The sequence below is a fragment of the Drosophila sulfurigaster genome, chromosome X (genome assembly GCF_023558435.1).
Source record: "Drosophila sulfurigaster albostrigata strain 15112-1811.04 chromosome X, ASM2355843v2, whole genome shotgun sequence".
Taxonomy (NCBI): domain Eukaryota; kingdom Metazoa; phylum Arthropoda; class Insecta; order Diptera; family Drosophilidae; genus Drosophila; species Drosophila sulfurigaster.
Window position 1 is genome coordinate 21961248 of NC_084885.1, and position 19473 is coordinate 21980720.

A 19473-nucleotide genomic window follows, 5' to 3' on the forward strand; every position below is an offset into this window, starting at 1 on the left:
TTAAGTCGTTCGCAAATTTTTATTTTGCCAATGCCTCGCATTCTGTATAGAATTTAATTATTCCAGTCTTATTGTAACGGCAACGGGGATATTGCTGGCGACATAATGATTGCACAGTCTTGAAATCAAATGAGAGAACGGCGAAGTGATCATTGATTTATTTATTTTAATAAGTTTGCAAATATCTCAGTACGCAACAGTATCACTTGACAATTATTATTTGAGTAACAATTTACCGGTAAGGATCAAACGCACAACACAGAGTTGCTCATGAAGGAGATGAAATATATCGATTGTTATCACAATCGATAGCTCCCAAGTGCTTATTAAATTTGTACATACATATGCACATATATTCGAAATTGTAATAATATTTATTTCTAGACTTTAATTTATTCAATAAATAATCTTATCTTCCAATCATTATCATACACAATCATTGACTGTTTTTACATTAATATTATACAATAATACATATGAGGTCTTTATAAATATTTTTACTATTTTTTTAACTGATAGTTACCGATAGTAACTGCGTTATATAAACGGTTTATAAAAATAAATTAAGCTGTCCGCAACTAAACAGAAGAATTTTGTTTACTATTTTTTCTATACATTTTTTAATTAAATTAGAAATATATTTTATAAAATACGAGCACAAAATATATATATTCATTTCATTCATAATTATTATTATTTCGATATATATATATATATATATCAACACATAAATGTTTATTTTGTTATTATTAGTAATATTAGCATTAATAACATACTTTGAACATAGTTTATTTAAGGAAAAAAATTACCGTGATAACTAAACATATTCGATAAACTAACTTTCATGTTTTCAAATTTCCTCAAAAGCCAAAACCAAATGTTATTTTATGCTTAAGAGTTATAATAATATTTGTTAATAAATTCAAACAATGCGTCGGAAAACAATTTAAATTCTAATTAGATAAAAATTCATTTCCTTTGTTCCGCTAAAACACCCTTCACGTTCTGTATTGATTGAGTTCATGTACCTGAAACAGCTTATCGTTCAATTCCTACGTTCCTAAGTTTTTGTTAGCTCGATTGTACATTTCCGATAACGATAAGCATTTCATATGGAAACTATTGGCTTTACAATAAACATAAAAATCGATGATTTACTTCCACTGTTTTCGTGTTCGATTTTGTGGTCAAAAAGTTTGAGAATACGTGAATGCCATTTATTGCAGTATTTAACTAGCATTATGGCAATACATGAATATTGAAAATACTGAAGAAATAAGCACAATGCATTTGGTGTATATAGTGCTGCGTGATTGAAGTGAGAATTTGATAAGAAAATCATATTGTAACTATTAAAAATAGTCTGTGATGTGTACTGCTCTTGCTGCTGCTCTTTCGGTGCTGCTGCTGTAGCTGTAGCTGTTGCTGTTGCTGCGTACACACAACACACGTAGGAAACACTACCATGTTGACTACACTCTACACTCTAAATAAAAAGTGCAAGCGAGATGGCTATTGCTACTAGAATCATTGTATACAACATCTTACATATACATGTATGTACATACATACAAGGCAAGTAGCGCGCGGGCGCTCTCGTCGTAGCCGACATCATCAGCTTTAGTGACTACAGACATACATACATACGTATGTACGGTACATACATATGCGTGTATGCATGTGTATGTGTATGTAGTATAAAGAAAAATCAAAAACAATACAAAATCGGTCTACATTATTACGGAACGCGAATCGAATGTATGCAAAATCTATGCACATATAACATCAAACGCGCAAAATTGTTTATACCCTCGCTATTGATGTACAAATTATAACAAAACTGCAACATTTGCTGCTGCTGTGCTGCAAAAAAAACCGAAACGAAAAACCGAAAAAGAAAAAGGAGAAAAAAAATACTGCTCAATGAAAACATTTAAAACAATGTCAATAAAATACATGTACATATGTATATGTGTATGTGCGTGTGTGTATATGTAAATATAATTATGTGATATTTGTTTTGTTTGAGTATTTAATGTGTAATGTAAATTCGATGAATATGTGTGTGCTTTGATTTGAAGTGTTTGCATTATGAATGAGGCTGAAGAATAGTGGAAGGAATAAATAGTGTGCGTGTGTGTGTGCGGTAGAAAGGGGAGAAAGAGGAGAGAATCCTAGTTACTATTTCATTTACACATTCACAGTGTATGTACATACATATATACGTACGTATGTACATATGTAGATGTATGTGTATTTAATTATTGCAATTTGCCGGACTTGACAATTGTTGAAAAATACTGCATCGTGTAATTAATATAATTAATTAACATCATCGATTATTCCACAATGAAATCATGAACAAAATGCAATAATAATATTTGCAGCTTGAGAAGAAGTATTACATCGATTTTTGCATTTCTATCTCTTCAAAAGGAACAACAAGAAGAAGAGCAAGAACATCAACAGCAACAACAACAACAACAACAACAACAACAACTGTCTGGCCTAATATCAAAGACGACGAATTCAATTTGCTATAAAGAAGGCAGAGCACACTTTTGCCCATCGCCAGCAGTTTCTTCAGCTTCGCCAGCTTCTGCTTCAGCTTCACATTATCCAATGGCTGCTCACGTGGATTTCGATTTCGAATTCGAATTCGATTGCAGTGTGAAAGCTTGCATGCTGTAGACGGGGGACACAGGACAAACAGACAGACAAAGCATTAGCCTTTTACATGCCCCCATTGACATGGACACCAGCAACACACAGTTAAGTGCAGCAACAACGCCCGAGTTAAAGTCGTCGTCATCATCGTCGTCGTCGTCGTTTGCTAACTGCAGCCTGCTAGCGGAGACAACAACCACAGCAGGAGCAACTACAGCAACATCAGCAGCAGTCGCCGCATCAGAAGCCGCATCAATCTTGCAACAGCAACATGAATCGACAACACACAAGCGTGCAACGTCGCAAGGATTTAATGCAAGTGCAAGTGCAACTGGAACGCAGACAGCAACGACGATAGCAACGAATACAACGGCTGCCACGGCCTTGAACCTGCCACCGCCTACATCAACGTCAATGCCAAGTGATGCCGCTCTATTGACTTGTCCGCCGCCATTTACAACAGCAACAACTGCAACATCAGCAGACTTACAAGCAACTGGAATAACAGCAGCATCAGCAACAGAAGCAATCAATTGCACATCAAGTGCGTCTGCAACACTTTGTGCTAGCGATTTTGACTCGGACACCGAGCTATCAATTGTTGCAGCAGCCGCCTCACAAGCGGCAACAGCAGCAGCAGCCGCAGCTGGCACACTTGCTGATCACCCAACAACGCCGCCACCGCATCAAGTTGCAGGCGCAACGGGAACGGGGACAGCAGCATTGACGGCGACAACATCGTCGTCGTCGTCGAATGCAATTGGAACAGCATCAATCAATGGCCACAGCAGCAATGCTGCAGCTGGAGGAGCAACGCATCCAAGTCTAAACACCAAACAACAGCGACAACAGAAGCGACGTCGCGAGCGTGCGCAGCGCCTGCAGGCAGAGCGCGATTCAAGTCGCAGTAGCAGCGGCGGCAGCAACAACATCAACAACAATTCAGCAAGTGTTTTAAGCGCCGCCAATTTGATTGCAGGCGCAACTGTTGTCAGTCTGGGCATGGTGACCACAACAACGACAACAACCAGCGGCAATAACAACAGCAACAATAATAATAATGCTGGCCTCGCGCCCGCCATGCTCTTGGCCAACAACAATAACAACAGCCACAACAACAATCACAACCACAACAATAATGTTTTGGGACCCGGCAACAATGCCATGCTATATCATTTGAACAGTGCCGGTAGCATGGGCGAAGATAGCAACAATTCGAATGGTAACTTCACCAGCAGCAGCAATGGCAGCAACAATCTGTTGCCGCCCACAGACAGCATTGCATCGCTACTCCTGAATCCACCGCATTCGCCCGAATGCAACTCTGGCCTTATGGCCTCGCCCAGCGACAGCGAAGGTGAATCTCTCGATGAGGATCTGCTGTCGACGTCATCGTCGTCCACGCTGTTGCTGCCGCGCGATAAGCCTCCGCCAAGACCGCCACCTCCGGTGCGTCGCAAGTTGCCGCGTTCGCCGGTGCTGGAGGAGGAGATTATTGATGGATTTGCCATATTAGAGTTCAAAACGTATGAAGATCTTGAGGTGAGTTTTGGTCCTTCAATATTAATGTCTTCTCAACAAGTAACAAACAGAAATAAATATTTCATTCATGTGAACTTTAGTGTTATTCTTGATAACAATAAGATAGTAAGACTGTCTCTCGGCTTTTATAAAAAACAATATATATTTGAGGCGATGACATTTCATATTGATTTCTATTCTTCATTTCAGTTCGCAATCAAATTGGGCCAAAAACGCAAAGAGAAACGTCTGTCGGCTCTGGAAGAGCTGACGTGCACGTATAGCATCGAGGAAATGAAAATGCCAAAGATCATCGATACAGGACAACCTCACCCGCTTCGCACCAGCAATAACCTGTCCAATAACTTGAAGGAAATTAACCATCATCATCATCCACGGGCCGTCAACATTGGCAGTGCAATTGTAGTTACTACTACTAACAGCAGCAGCACCACAACTAATATTAATATTAATAATAATAATAACAACAACAGTAGTACTGCATATACTGCGGTTCCGCTGGCGCCCGAGTCTGAAGCTGAGGTATCCTGGACTGGAGATCATCAATCGTATCGTCATCAGCAAGAGCAACAGCAGCAGCAGCAACAGTCGCAGCAGCTAACTGGCAGTGCCAGAAATAATAATAAAAGCAGTAATCTAAGCATTAGTCATAATACCAATGCTAATCAAAATGAAATTAGTAATAACCAGCACATGGGCCAATCCAAGCAAACGGAGTCGCCGTCTGTCAACTCTGTGAACAACTGCTGTAATGCATCGATCTCCGAGGCAACCCTATTGGAAAATGGCAATGACAAACCGATGGCAGATCGGGATATCACATTACCATCGTCGATGTCCGTTGGTTTCGTTGTGCCAGACAAGGAGCTGAGTAGTGGAAATGCCGCAATCAATTCTCAAAATTCCAACAGCAATGTTAATCATCCAACAACAGAATATCTTAGCAGAAAAGGCACGAAATCAACAGATTCTTCGACAGCAGTTAAAAGTCAACTGAGTGCCATGCTCTCATCGTCATCGTCATCATGCCCAAAAATCAAAGTGAGTTTTTAAAACGCCATCTTATCGAAAGATTCATTTGTATTAACTCTTCAACTATATCAACAGAAGCTTAACAACTTTGAAAGCAACGAAGGCGATGTGGTTGCATCAGCAGCAGCAGCAACAGTTGAGGCCGCCGGACTGACGCTGCAACTTCAAGACTTTGCGAATGGCTCAACGCAAGTCGTTGAGACCACAAGCATTCTACTTAAGAAAGAACACGATGTGAACGAAGCATTTACTGATGTAAGTTTTACATAAACATAATCAGGCGTGCTCCGGAATTTAATTACGGTATTGTCAGGCTTAAAGAAACACGTGATTTCGTTATTTTTTAACGTTTTATTTGGCTTCATTACATAGACTTTGTTCAATAAGAACCATAACTTCACTTTTAATATGTGCAGATATTCTCGATCAAGCTTGAGAATTTGCAATTGGAATGGTTATTTTAAATTGCCTTGTTTTTAATGTCGATTTGACAGTTTGATTTAACATTAATGTTTTGTATTAAATAATTTCTAAAACCAAGGCTTATTTTGCCACTTGGTAAATTAATTTTAAAACCCAATTGGAAGATCTATATGTACTTAGATATGTAATTTACATTCACAAAAACTTGCGCAATGGTGGTAAATACCGGAGTGGTAAATACCGGAGCACGACTGAATACACATATATATTCAAGATATTTATAATTAAACTATATTTTCAACAGGTTTCAGAGCATTGCAATAGCAACAACAAAGAAACTAATATCGTAAGTATATTATAAATATTTTATATCAATTCAATACTATATATATGTTTTTTTTTTTAATTGCAGTGTGATACAACTCAAGGCGAAAGTACGGTAAGTGTGAACACAAGAAAGAAACGAATAAAGGTGGTACTAAAAAGTCTATCTCAAGCGGAGAATGTGCTAATATTTTGTATATAATGCGCTACAAATGAACTGATTTTTCGTAATTTGCATGTACAACTAAACTTTGTTTTCGTAGGATGTGTTTTAAGTTCGATTAATAATAATGAGAATTAGAAAAAACCGTTTAATAAATTATGGAATCGCCATATAAAATTTTTTGTCCATAATGTTAATAAATTTAAAGACTATTCTCGACCACTTTTGCTTTTTGAAATGCGACTATTTGTTAAACTGTCATTACAATTGGATTTTGAATCTATGATACGGGAGTTTATTTTAGTATATAATCTCAAATTACGGAACAAACTTGTGCAAAAATTCGTAATGCAGTTTAGGAAAAAAATATATGTAGAATCGTGCAAACATTTAATCTTTTAGAAGATCGTCATTATAAAGAATATTTGTTTATTTATGTATAAGTAAAATCCATTACATATATTTCAAGTTGAGCGTATTTGTTTGTTATGAAATATTGAGAGATTACGTAAAGCGAATATTAGTTATGTCACTTTTGCAGAAATACTGCTTATAAACAACATTTTTAATTAATGATTTACAAAAATTACTTAGGCAAAAGAAAAATTAAAATACCATACAACTGTTCAAATCCGAAAATGAATTGCAGTATGTGTTTATCTAATGTTTTGCAAAATATGGCAATTATAAATACAAACAAATTGTATTAAGAGATTTCCAATTATTTACGAATATCGGTTATTAAATTATTGTGACATTTTCCATTCCATATTTTCTTATCTTCAAACAATCTTTTGTCTTGCTCGTTTTCATGTTTCAAAAATATCGTTATGCTAAAAGAAATTATACTTGACATTCAGCGAATAACAAAATACTAAATTAAAATTTGTTATTATTAAATTTTTATATTTTAATTTATATATTTTTTCACATTTTTTTTGAGTATTTAACTTCATTGGGAACTTGCCTAACACATTAGTAAAGATCAAATAAAATTGCGAATGTTCTTTAAAGTCTTGTTCTTTTCGAAGTCGTATTGTTTTCCGTTGTAGATTTTTTTTTTTTACTTGTGGTTTTAAGTAATACTAATATAATTGCCTATTGATTTTAGGAATTAAATGCATATTTATGTATAGCAATGCATTGTTAACTCTTATCTTAATATTATGAAGATCTAATTATGATTTTGTTTTTTATTTACTTTTACAGAGTTCGGAAAACTTGATTGCTTTCGTTTTTCCTTCAACACCATCCCATGTTGCGAGTATTTCACCCAGGCAAGCCACCACGTGCAAGTCATCAGAATATCTTCTACAACCGCAAACGATTCCAACTGAATCTGCGACCGGTGACAGCGATCTATCGAAGACATCTGCAGCCGCTTTATCAACGTCAGAAATAAGTCCGGCGTCGAATTCAACTATAACGTGCACAGAAGCACTTGGGTCCCATACAATTATTAAGAAGAATGGTGGCAGCAGTGGAAACAACTCGTCTTCGGATAGCAGTTTACAACAGAAAAGCGTCAGTGCAACAAATGCTGCAGCTATGTCGACGAGCTCAATGTCAGATACCGGTGATAGTTTACACTTGCAGTCAAGTTCAGATAATCTATTGGATGTCAAAATGGTCCATCAGTCTACGGCGGCTTCCATTTCACAAGTAAGTTTTGACACATGTATTTATTCAATTTGTAGATGCTAAGTATAGATCTCAAGAAATATAAAAGTTATAGATATAACGATGCTGTTTATTACTATCTTGTTTAATGTATGTTAAAATGGAGAAAATTTAAAAGATATTAAGTTATGCTATATACAATGAATACTTGATGTTGAATTGGGGTTATCGGTAATGACAAAATGTGAGCGTTCAAAAGTTTAATAGTATTACTTACATTGAATTGAATTAAATTTATAATTGACATTTCTTTTCTTCTAGGTGTCCAACGCTAGCGTCTCATCAGTTGGTTGCGATTCGCACATAACATCGGCCTCATCTGGACAAGGTAGACTTGGTCAGTCGTCGTCAGCAAATGCTCAAGAAATGATGCTAAGCTCCAAGATGGTAACATCGTTAGGCATCGAAGCTGTTGTGCCGCCACGACCCACAATTCCCCAACTGTTGACTGCGAGCAATCCTCTGACACCAGTTTCTGTGGCACAACTGCAGGGCAGTACGTTTGGAGAGCGAACGTCGTCTAGCATGAAATCAAATGATAAATCAATGATTTTGAGTGCAGATGGGAATAATACGACGCCAGTTCCCATCGATTTGCAGAAGAATCCATCTGCTATAATGCCAGTGTCGATGCCAACGAATCCAGTCGCCAATGGATTCCTCGCGGGCTATTGTGCGCCAGTCAGTTGCAGTGCACCATCAGCGGTTTTATCACTATCAGGAAGCAAGGGGCTTTCAGTACCAATGACCTCGTTGCCACAGAATACAGCCAGCAGTAGCAATTCGATTGCGACAGCAGCAGCTGTAGTTGCCGCCTCTGCTGGTATCACCAAGTCGCCATTTAATACGGGAATGGGTCCCGTTGTTGGATCTGCAGTTGGCTCGTCATTGGTTTTTCATGGTGGACCACCACCACCAATGCCCCATTTAGGAGGTGCTGGTGGACATCCAATGCTAATTCAATCGACGCCATATCGTACACCTTATGCGAACTATTCGTTGTATGCACCGTATAATAGTGTAGCACACGGCCATGGACAATATCTGCCGTCGGTGCTACCAATAGTGGCTCCAAACACATCATCAGCATCTTCACCCCACCGCAACAGCAGCAGTCGAGAACCGCAACCTCCGCCGCCGCCATCAGGAACGGGAGCGGGAGCGACATCACTGAAAGCACCAGTAACAAGTACAACGACATCACAGCATCAGCAGCCGCCACAGCAGCCGCAGCAGCAACAGCTGAACGTCAGTGGGATTTCAGTATTGCGACCTGTTACACCACTTGGTGGCTATGTGATTAGCAGTAGTGGGGCAACAACAACAACAGCAGCAACCACAACTGCATCAGTACCTTTGGTAAACTCGACTCATCCTCCTCATCCACACCCACACAATTTATCGGTATACGCGGCAGGAGGTGTCTTTGGTGTATCATCAACAACGGGGCCAGCAATCACAACAACAGCAACACAACTGTCAGCACCCGTCGTAACGTCCGTTGACGTTACACAGCAACCGCAATTACTTCCATCTGCACCACCTGCATCGCAAATGCTCTCACAATCCGGTTATCCTTCTGCCCATCATCTGACGCCACAATTGCTGACATCATATTCACAGTTTGCACCACCAGCAGCGCCACCAACACAACAACATCAGTCGCCATCGGTGCGCTGTAGTACCACTTCAGCAATGAGCACTGGCAACAACAACAATAGCAATTCTGTTGTCACTGTACAAAATGTAATGACAACGATGTCCTCAACATCGTCAATAAATACGCCAATAGCAGCGTCATCATCTTCATCTGTGATCCAAAAAACTCTTTCACCCAAAAGCGACAGTCCTAGCCGAGATCGGGACGTCAATTACAGGTACACATCAAATTGCTATAATCAAATAACTACAATAGGAATTTCCAATGGGGATAATGAATTTGTTTTATATAATTTGATAAACATGACTTTTAACTATGTGTTACAGACATAGTTTTTTAGTTAATTGATTTATGAAGGCATAAAGTAAATACACATCGTCACAGATACCATATTTTTCTGTCTTTCCGTCCGAGTGAAAACCTTTGTAGATCTCAGAGAAATGCAATTTATATATAATATACATTTTGAAGACAATACTTCTTAGTATTACACAAATTAAATTTTCTAGCCATGATTTTGGTACACTTTATTAACAATTGTTTATAGTTTCGAGGTGGATGTTAGTATTCATGAATGTATTTTAGGTGATATGTCCAGCTGTAATAATCGCAATACTTTGTGGTGGGAAACTAGGTATTTTACAGTGGAGTGCCGTCTTTTATAGCCTTTTTACATGCTAGCGTCTTTTTGTTTATCATTTCTTATTGCAAAACTCAAATAAATTTCATTTTACTAAGAAACCACATCTTTATTACCAGCATTTCAAGCGTTCGCCCAAACAATACCGTATCGATGGCTGGCGCACCTCAAGGCATCACGTTAGGCCCGCAGTTCTGTGGCCTAATGCCATCGACACCTATTAGTGGTGGCGCCTCCGTATCATCGACGACTGCGTTATCAACTGCCACAACTCATTCGGTTTTAGCAGTTACCGGTCCCAATATAGCCAATTTTTCTCCAAAGACAGGGCTGTGGCTCAAGTACGATATTTGAAGAATTACCAGAAACAAATAAAACAAATTCGATTAATATTTTAATTACAGCTCTCCAGCTATGCATCCTTCAGTAATTCCTCCTCCATGTGCATCATCAGTGCCAATTGTGTCGAGTGGCAACGTTCGACCATCACCTTCCCCACTGAGCTCAGGAGCCGTAGTTGGAGCACCAACGAGAGTTATTGGAAATGCATTTTCACCACACGCCTCAACTCATTCCAGCACTGTCGGCAGTGGAAATCCCTCAGCACCAGGAAATTTTCAGTCAACATTCTTCGCAACACCATTGGCACCGCCGCTTTCATCTTCAATTACACCCACATCTATACCTATGGCTATTAGCAGTAGTTCCGTGACGATGTTGCCCATGGTGTCTCACACTTCGGCAGTCATCGCAACGATAACAACAGCGACAACGACAACATCGTCGGTTACCACTGTGGGCACTGTGCAGTCCACAGTTCCGACCGTGTCGAGTGCAGTCACACCGACAGCTCATCCCTTTTCGGCCGAATCTCTCTTTCAACCAAGCAAAAGTATGTATTGTTAACCTAGACTGCAGATTAGCGATGGATAATTATGGATAGTCAGTCTTCTATCGATAGTTTCCATCTCTACTGCAAAACTATTATGTGTATTGGATTGTATACTAATTCTATGCGTTTTCCAATTTATTTAGATGACCAAGCAGACTTATTGCGTCGCGAACTCGATAGTCGTTTTTTGGATCGTTCTGGCTTGACCCAACCGCCACCACCGCCAACATCTTCGTCAACATATTTACGACAAGAGCTGCACCATCATCAACACCAGCATACGCATCTGCATCAACATCCACCACATCCACAGATGCTGCCAACAGCAGCCTCTATGTCGGCCGCTGCTAATACTATTTTGCCACAAACACCGCCAACGTCAGCGCAAATATTTCCACCACCACTATTTAAAGACATTCCGAAAATTCCCGCTGTCGATCCACAATTTTATCGTGCTGGCATCGGACTGCCTCCTGGGTATACCGGTTATAGTCCAGCAGGGCTGCTGCATTCTGGATTGGGTGGACCTACTCCGTTCATGCCGCCAAACCATTTGACCTCATTTGCTCCCAAGGTAAGCATAACTACCTAATTGTTGCATGCAAATTCCGCTACACGGCGACACCACTTCTGCTTTGCTGGTTTCTCCAAGATGCGACACAAGCCCGCTATTGAAAGCGTATGCTCTATGCAAAACTATTGTGACAAACGCCACACATTTTTTAATATGTTCGCTGAAGCGGTTGAATTATCACAATTCTTTACGATGCAGTTTTTTTTTTATGAGAAAAAGGAATAATTGAGAAAGTGCAGCGGTATACATTGTTGTGATTATATACATGGCTAGAAATAGAAAACTCGACATAAATTGTGTTTATTATTACTTTCATAATACACCTGCCTTTTTTCTACACTGAAATGGCAAAAACATTTCCCAAAAGTTCTGTTGAAACTACTGAGTCAATATCGAAAAATGCCCATTTAAATGTCGCAAATCCATTATAGAGGAATTATCAAATTTATTGTATTTTTAAAAGCAAAATGCAGCACCTCAAAGTTTATTGTCTTCATACCATTCTTTATTCTACCTCTGTACTTTATATATGTTTTTATGTATTTTCAAAAATACACGAGTTTTGGAGTAATGCCGTCTCTTTCTTTTCCCATTTTCTGTGTCAATAAGTGGTTTTACTATCGTTTGCACCCAATTCAGCATCCGCATTGTCCTTGAATATGTAATTTGCATTTTACATGCCAGTGATGTTGTAAACAAATAGGTGTACTATATGCATATATGTATGTATGTATGTTTTGTGTATGTATGTATATGTAAAATGCTTATGCCTGTGAGGAAGGACACACATATGAGCAGTATCGCGATATCTTCTCTCTCATTCCCGCTCATATGGTTTACTATCGCATAAGAACATTCAAATATACGCTTACAGTAATAACTATCGGAATTAAATTATTGATGTAATGAATGATTTAAATGATCGATGGTCGTGGTTGAAAATATAGAAAAACCTTGTTGCTCAATCATCAATTTTTACATCACTACTATACACATGCTATGCTATGATGTTGTCTACTGAATATTACAATGAACTCATTTGTTGCACACTTACATATCTATACAGAACACTATGTCGCTACCTTCAGTGTCCCCTACTATAATACCATCGATCTCTAACCCCTCCAAGGTCCTCCCGCAGCGAGTGGTATGTTAAACATTACGTGTTGAGCTACACTTCACTTCTCTAACTACTCATATTTTCTATTATCGTTTATTTACATAGAAAACTGGACGTTGGAATGCTATGCATGTCCGAATTGCGTGGGAAATTTACGCTCACCAAAACAAGCAAAGTTCGGAGAAATTAGTGTGTTCCGCTTCCATGGTTGGCCCAAGTCATAGTAGCTGCAGTAGCAGCATCAGCGTCAACTCTGGTTCATCTGGTGCACCTGGCAATGCAAGCAATATGGTGGGCAGTGGAGGATCAGTCAGTGGCAGTGGCTCCGCTAGCAACATTGTCACATCTGTTGCGAATGGAAACGTGATGGCAGCAGGCGGTCCATCGCCAGCAGCACTTGGCATGAAATCATCTCCGGCATTGGCTTTAAGTACAGCGTCACCGCATTTACTGCATCGATCTGGTGAATTGCCTGCAGCTGCAACATACGCCAGATCGCCATTTGAGGCTTCGCCTCTAGCTGCAAGTTTTATTGGAGCACCACCTAGTCATATTGGTAAGTGGCACGCTTTGGTTTAAGTTAGCAAGAATCTCACACTTTAACGCCTCCTAACTCAACAGGTACAGCAGTTTCCCCTTTTGGACGGTACGTTGGATCGTTTGGTTTTGGAGGTCTGACACATTTTGGACGCGACATTTCTGTCGGTGGGCATTTAGACGCATGGAGGTAAGTCATGGGATTATGATTATTTTGTGCTGAGGACTGAGATGTCCAAACTTATCTTATTTCCACACAAAGTTCCAAATTTCTTGGACTTGCATTTAAGTGTTAGCTTATCACTTAAAATAGTTGTTACGATACAGAAAGCAGTTCTTTTGAGGTGCCAAACCCAACTTATAATTTTCCCTAAGTATAAAAGATAGTTTTGTAGGCATTACTCCAATTGGTTCATACACAGGTTAAGCTGGTCATGCAACTCCCCAGAGAAGTAGAAGACTTGATTTTTGATACACTTTATAATTAGCTCAAATCAAGAGACGTTATTACTGACTTGCTTTTCACGATACTCTAAAACTTAAGGGGGAAAGCTTTATTGGATTTTAGCAGGAAGTAATATAATATTCGTTTGTAATTTATTTCAGAACAAGTTCTGTGCCACGCTCTGTAGCGTATCATCCTACAGTTACATCTGGACCAAGTGGTTGGCCAATTAAAACAGATCCTGCTCTGGAGAATGCACGTCGCGAGGCCGAAGAACGAGAACGGGAACGCGAGATAAGAGAACGGGAGCAGAGAGAACGTGAGCGTCAGCGACGAGAACGTGAGGAACGCGAACGGAAAGAGAAGGAAGAGAAATTGAAGCGTGAGCAGCAGGAGCGTGAAAGAGAGCGAGAACGTGAACGGGAGCGCAAAGAGCGCGAGCGACGTGATATCGAGCGCCGTGAAATGGAACGTGAACGGTTAATGCAGCAACAACGAATCAACGAAAGCAACAAACAGGCATCAGCTGCAGCAGTGTCGTCAGCAACAGCGCGGGATCGTTCACCTCATCGCAGCATCGGCAGCATTGTTGGTGAGCACAATACGGAGATCCGCATTAGGGAGGAACATCCGCGTAGCACCAAAGAGGAACAGGATGTGATGCTTATGCGTGCATCGGCTGCGGCTGCTGCTGGTGTTGCCGTAGGCGATCCGCGCTATCACCCATCATCGTTGGCAGCGGCACAGGCGGCGAATGCTGCGATAGCAACAGCACACCATCATGCCAATTTCATGGTTTCGACAGGTCGGCATGGGCCACCGCATGGATTACCACCGTCATCAGCGTCTCATTTGTCGCGCAACATGATGCCACCCACATTGGGTGTAGGCGGACCTCTCGCTCATTTTGCCCCACCTGTACCACCGCCATGGGGCATTGATGCATACCGCGATCCCTATGGTCCAATCTTGCGTTATAACCCCATCATGGAGGCAGCGTTTCGTCATGAAGCCGAAGCAGAACGGCAAAAAGTCTTAAGTATCTATGCAGCACAATCTGCGGCTCACTTGCGGGGTAAAGAACCAAGTCCCATACCTCCGCCATCGATGGGCCCATTGGGTCCACCTCCAACGCATCTGCGTATGCAGCCACCGCCACCAAGTGTTGGTCTAATGACATCATCAACTGCGCCACAGCCGCCTTCGCAACAATGTCAGCAACCGCAATTGTCGACAATGGGAATGGGGAAGGCGGGACCAGGAGGGGCGCCCGGTCCGCCAACGATGAATATGGCTGTACAGCATATGATATCAGTTGATCCTTTGAAAAAGGAACCTGATCATACCATTGGTATCGTAGTGAGTTCACCTGGGACAGGTATTAGTCATGGTGCTGTACCAACAAGCGTCATAGGCATACCATCGGCTGCTTCTCCAGCAACGCCAAGTCGATGATAACCTATTACAAATATGAAACTGATACCTATAGAAAAATAAAGAAGTTTTGTCAAATTTCAAGCACTTCCATTTTTGTCAATATTTGAATTTGTATTCTGCTCTTTGTCCCTACCTCCACTCAACAACAACAACAACACATCTGAGCCTGACAAACAAACAAACAAAAAAAAAAAAACACCAAGATAGTAAGCGCAACGCTTTTGTAATATAAAAAGAATGAACGATAAAAATATATATTTTAATTTAATTTTAAAGTTGCAAGATGACATATGATATAAACAGAACATATTTTACCTACTGATCAAAAAAACTAAAAATAAAAGGAATCCACGGTCATCAAAAAAAAAGATCCACTTGTTCTAAGATTATATTTATGCGAGCCATAAACTTTCGCAACAAGTTGCTTCCCACTTACGTCTACCCGCAGCGACAGGCACATACTCGTATACATACAACTATATATTATATGTATTTATATATATACATATATGTATAGTACTCCTATGTATATGTATATATATACATATATGTATCTAGTACTCTTATGTATATGCATATATATATATATTATATATAAAATAAGACTTTAAATTTATATAAAAACAAACACCGAATACCTATTAGTTTAATTAGATATTTAGATTTGCATATAAATAATAGAGCATTTGTATTATTTGTATAATTCGTGGACATAATTATACTCAAATGTACATATATATAGCATATAACATATAGGCATACATATTATATATACACGCATGCATACGTAACAAGATACAATTTGATAATAATTAAAACAAAAAACCAAAAAAAGCAAAAAACACAAAAAAACAAAAAACAATTGTTGTATGGTACATTTAGCAACTTGTGGAATCATACAATACCATTCCAATCGTGCATTATATGTTTCCATAAGTAATTTCATGTATGCCGGTAATGTATATAAATAAATTTAAAGATATTGATAATAGAAACATTGCTAATAATTCAACAAAATGTGTTTTTATTTCTTATAAAGTTGACTGTGTTAATACATAGTACTTTAATCATCAGCAGATTTAAAACTTAACTATACTTCAATAGTGAAAAAAGTCCCAATTTTGTTAAATTTCTGGAGAGGTTCGATCTTCGTATTATACACATATATTATATTATTATAAACATATGTGTTTGGGTTTGAGGTATGAGTGAGTTTCTTCAGTTAGTTTGTACTACAACCACTTTATACTTCAAAGAATTTAGGAAATTAAGAATTTGAAAAAATTAAATAATAAATTCGTACAGTATACATACATAAGGAAATAAAAAGGTTTTTTAAATAGATGTTTAAACCCGTAACACGAAATAATCCGATAATTATCTAGGATTTGTTATTCACATAACTTTCGAACTCACTTATATTTTAATTAAAAATCTTCAATTGATTTAAAAATTCATTCACTGTAACAGTGAGATATTTTCAATGCATTATAATAATTTAAAATTTTCTTTACTTTGAAAATACATTTTACTGGTTTTATGTCTCACAGACAATTTATGTTGTTGATCCAAAATTCGTTTCAAACTGATTTCGTTAGAATGCATGGTGGCCGCCTACTCATTCTATCAAAGTACTTGCTTAGACACCAACTCGAAAACTATTGATCATAAAAGACGTAAACAATAAAAGTAAAAGTTCCGAACAAATAAAGCAATGGCGAATTAAAAATACCCTGTACAATCCTCTCAAACATGTTTAAATAATAATTTCAAAAATATTATTCGGCGATTACGCATACAAATAATACCGTTTGCGGGAAAACCAACCAATAAAAAATGTCATTACTAATTTCTTAGAAAACTGAAAAATTACGAATTTGGTATCCGTAGAAGCGACCATATAAATGTTCTAGAACAAGTTATGAAATAATGTTATAAAGTCGAATGCCCTGTTTGTTCATTTGCACTGGGTATAAGTTTTATACACAGCGGATTTGATTAGTTTTTTTTTCTGATGGGGAATTTCCCAAATCAGGTCTAAGTGCTGGCTTACATCGTATGAAGAAAGCTGTCAAGTATGTTTAAGCCGTGTGGCAAGAAATACTCGTGGTGTGGAAGTGCTTTGTCAATTTAGGCGTTGTTATTGTTTTTGGAGCCATCATATTATTTATGACACCCTTCTGTCTTCTATATACGGAATAGCGAAAGTCAACGGGACAAGATCGACACCAAAGACAACAGAAACTGAGGAGAGCTCGTTATTGTTACCGTCACACTCACAGACATCATTTCTCTTTCAATTTGAACTATTATACTATACTGTAGTCGAGGTACGACAGTCGGCATCAACAGCAGCAAGCTCGGGATAGTTTAGCACAATTGTTCAATATTTATCACGATTAGAAATGTTACTCAATCGTTTAGTGGATATTATTTTATTACTTTGTTTTATAAAATCGATCCCAGCGGTACACGAAAAGTCGGGTAAGTAAGTGAAAGTGTATCATAATGTATCTTGCTTAGAGATTTGCTCTAAGTATAATTTGAAGTTTTTAACTCAATATACATAGGTGAAAGCATACAAGAAAGTTGAATTGAGCCAACTTGAATATGAGACAACTAACATCCAATTCTAATGAATATTCGCACACATACACATATAAACATCGTCATAAAAGATAATAGACATTGTTTATAAATCGAGTGTCTTTGCGAAATGTAAATGTTGTGATTTGTGAAATGGATTATCATGTCTACTCCATACTTTAAAGTTTTCCTATGCAATTAATTAAATAAGTTGCTTAGAAGTATTGAAATTCAATTGTTGTAGTATTGATTTAATTATAGTTCGACAATTTGGAGGATCAAACATTAACAATGGCTTCGGATCGGATATACCAAACACAGGACTAGGACAGCGCTTTGGTTATCCAGCACCATTAGGCTGTCCATTATGTGACTCATCTGTTTACAGCTATTGCTCACACAAGATGATACACGATGCGTGCTGCTGTGATTTCTCAGGTAATTATACAAAATATTATAAATACGTAAACAAAATATTACTGTTATAATTTAAAGATAAACGAAATGTGAGAATAAATAAGAATTTATAAACTGCTCCTTATCAGCTTCCTCATATGAGCCAATAGGTCTTTATTTGTTTGTGTGCTCAAGTATACGTTTTCTTAATTCTTGGATTTTCTGTTTTTTTTTAACAAATTGATAAACAATTAGAATTAAATTACTTATTTTGATTTTACAGCATCCCCCCAGCTACGTCCGCCTCAATGTGCATATTATGACTGCTCGCTCTTGTATGCTAAATCCTGCTATGAACATGCGCTCATTAAAAACTGTTGCTGCAACAATCCTTACTAAAAATGATCACTAAGAAATAATAATTTAAGCTCTTACCTCAATTATTATTATTACTAGCTAGCATGACCCTCTTCATCGTCGAGTTGCACTTCGATATAAATATTTATATTCTAATTAAGTTTTTTTTTTTTTTTTTATTAAGACATCGACAAATTTTTAAAGCTACTAATATTTAATAAAATAAAAAAGAATCCAAACAATAAAAAATTATTATTGTTTATAAAATTAATACTATTATGTGCAGGCTTTCACTGCTTATTACACATACACATCGGAAGATCGAGCTAATACTTTGCCAACAGGAGAGAGATTTAACGGCAATGAAGACGACGATTTAGATTGCTATAGCCTGAAAGTATGCTATAAAAATTCTTTGTGGCACGCTGAACTTGTGGAATCAATTCTATCAATTGACATCTAAAATATTAATAGCGTCAGGCAATAGTGGCGCTATCATAATAAGTTTGAAAATTACTAAGGTCTCTTAATAGTTGATTTTATATATGCATTTTAATGTTTGCGGATACAAAGACTACCGATTGAGCTTTTGCTTAGTGATGTAACTGAGCGTGACATCACTTCGAAGTAATGCAACGAAAGCTCAATGGAGAGAATCGATGGCTGTGAGATTGGCGAGTGTCCGCCTCGTCAATGAGTCTTTTTAGGTGATCGTCAAAGTGCACGATTGTCATGAGTCATTATGGGTTTCTTTTAAAAGTCAATGCATGTTTAAACAAAGACAATGAGAGTGAATTACACGACAACACACATTTTACGAAGGTGAAGACTAAATATAAATATAAATAATGCATCTATAAATGTTGTGATTAATATATATTTATGTGTATTTAGAACTATAAGGGACTCAATTATTTGAAACGATCAATGCTGTAGATTCCAGAGGAAAAAGGATAAATTCAAAAGAAGAAAATTTTCTATCTTAAAAATATACTGTA

General features: G+C 38.0%; 3 protein-coding genes across 6 annotated transcripts in view; all 3 read left to right on the top strand.

Moving 5' to 3' along the window:
• Positions 1-19473, top strand: part of LOC133848102 (ATP synthase subunit delta, mitochondrial) — a 118464-nt gene that overhangs the window by 48104 nt on the left and 50887 nt on the right. The window lies entirely within an intron of this gene.
• LOC133847167 (mucin-2) lies at positions 1152-16153 on the top strand. 4 transcript variants are annotated; one of them, XM_062281991.1, is made up of 15 exons: positions 1152-1318; positions 2437-4209; positions 4399-5250; positions 5317-5496; positions 5969-6010; positions 6077-6103; positions 7361-7813; positions 8093-9708; positions 10251-10472; positions 10536-11023; positions 11167-11597; positions 12664-12744; positions 12823-13273; positions 13339-13444; positions 13861-16153. In XM_062281991.1, the coding sequence occupies exons 2-15, from the start codon at positions 2752-2754 to the stop codon at positions 15152-15154; spliced, it is 7701 nt and encodes a 2566-aa protein (XP_062137975.1). In that variant the 5' UTR covers positions 1152-1318; positions 2437-2751; the 3' UTR covers positions 15155-16153. The 4 variants fall into 4 exon arrangements, with proteins under 4 accessions (XP_062137975.1, XP_062137974.1, XP_062137977.1 ...); XM_062281990.1 differs by having other exon boundaries at positions 2455-4209; XM_062281993.1 differs by lacking the exons at positions 1152-1318; positions 10251-10472 and having other exon boundaries at positions 1668-4209.
• On the top strand, positions 17230-18650 carry LOC133849163 (uncharacterized). Its single transcript, XM_062285070.1, has 3 exons — positions 17230-17620; positions 17984-18160; positions 18402-18650. Exons 1-3 carry the CDS (start codon positions 17542-17544, stop codon positions 18515-18517), a joined length of 372 nt encoding a protein of 123 aa, XP_062141054.1. The 5' UTR covers positions 17230-17541; the 3' UTR covers positions 18518-18650.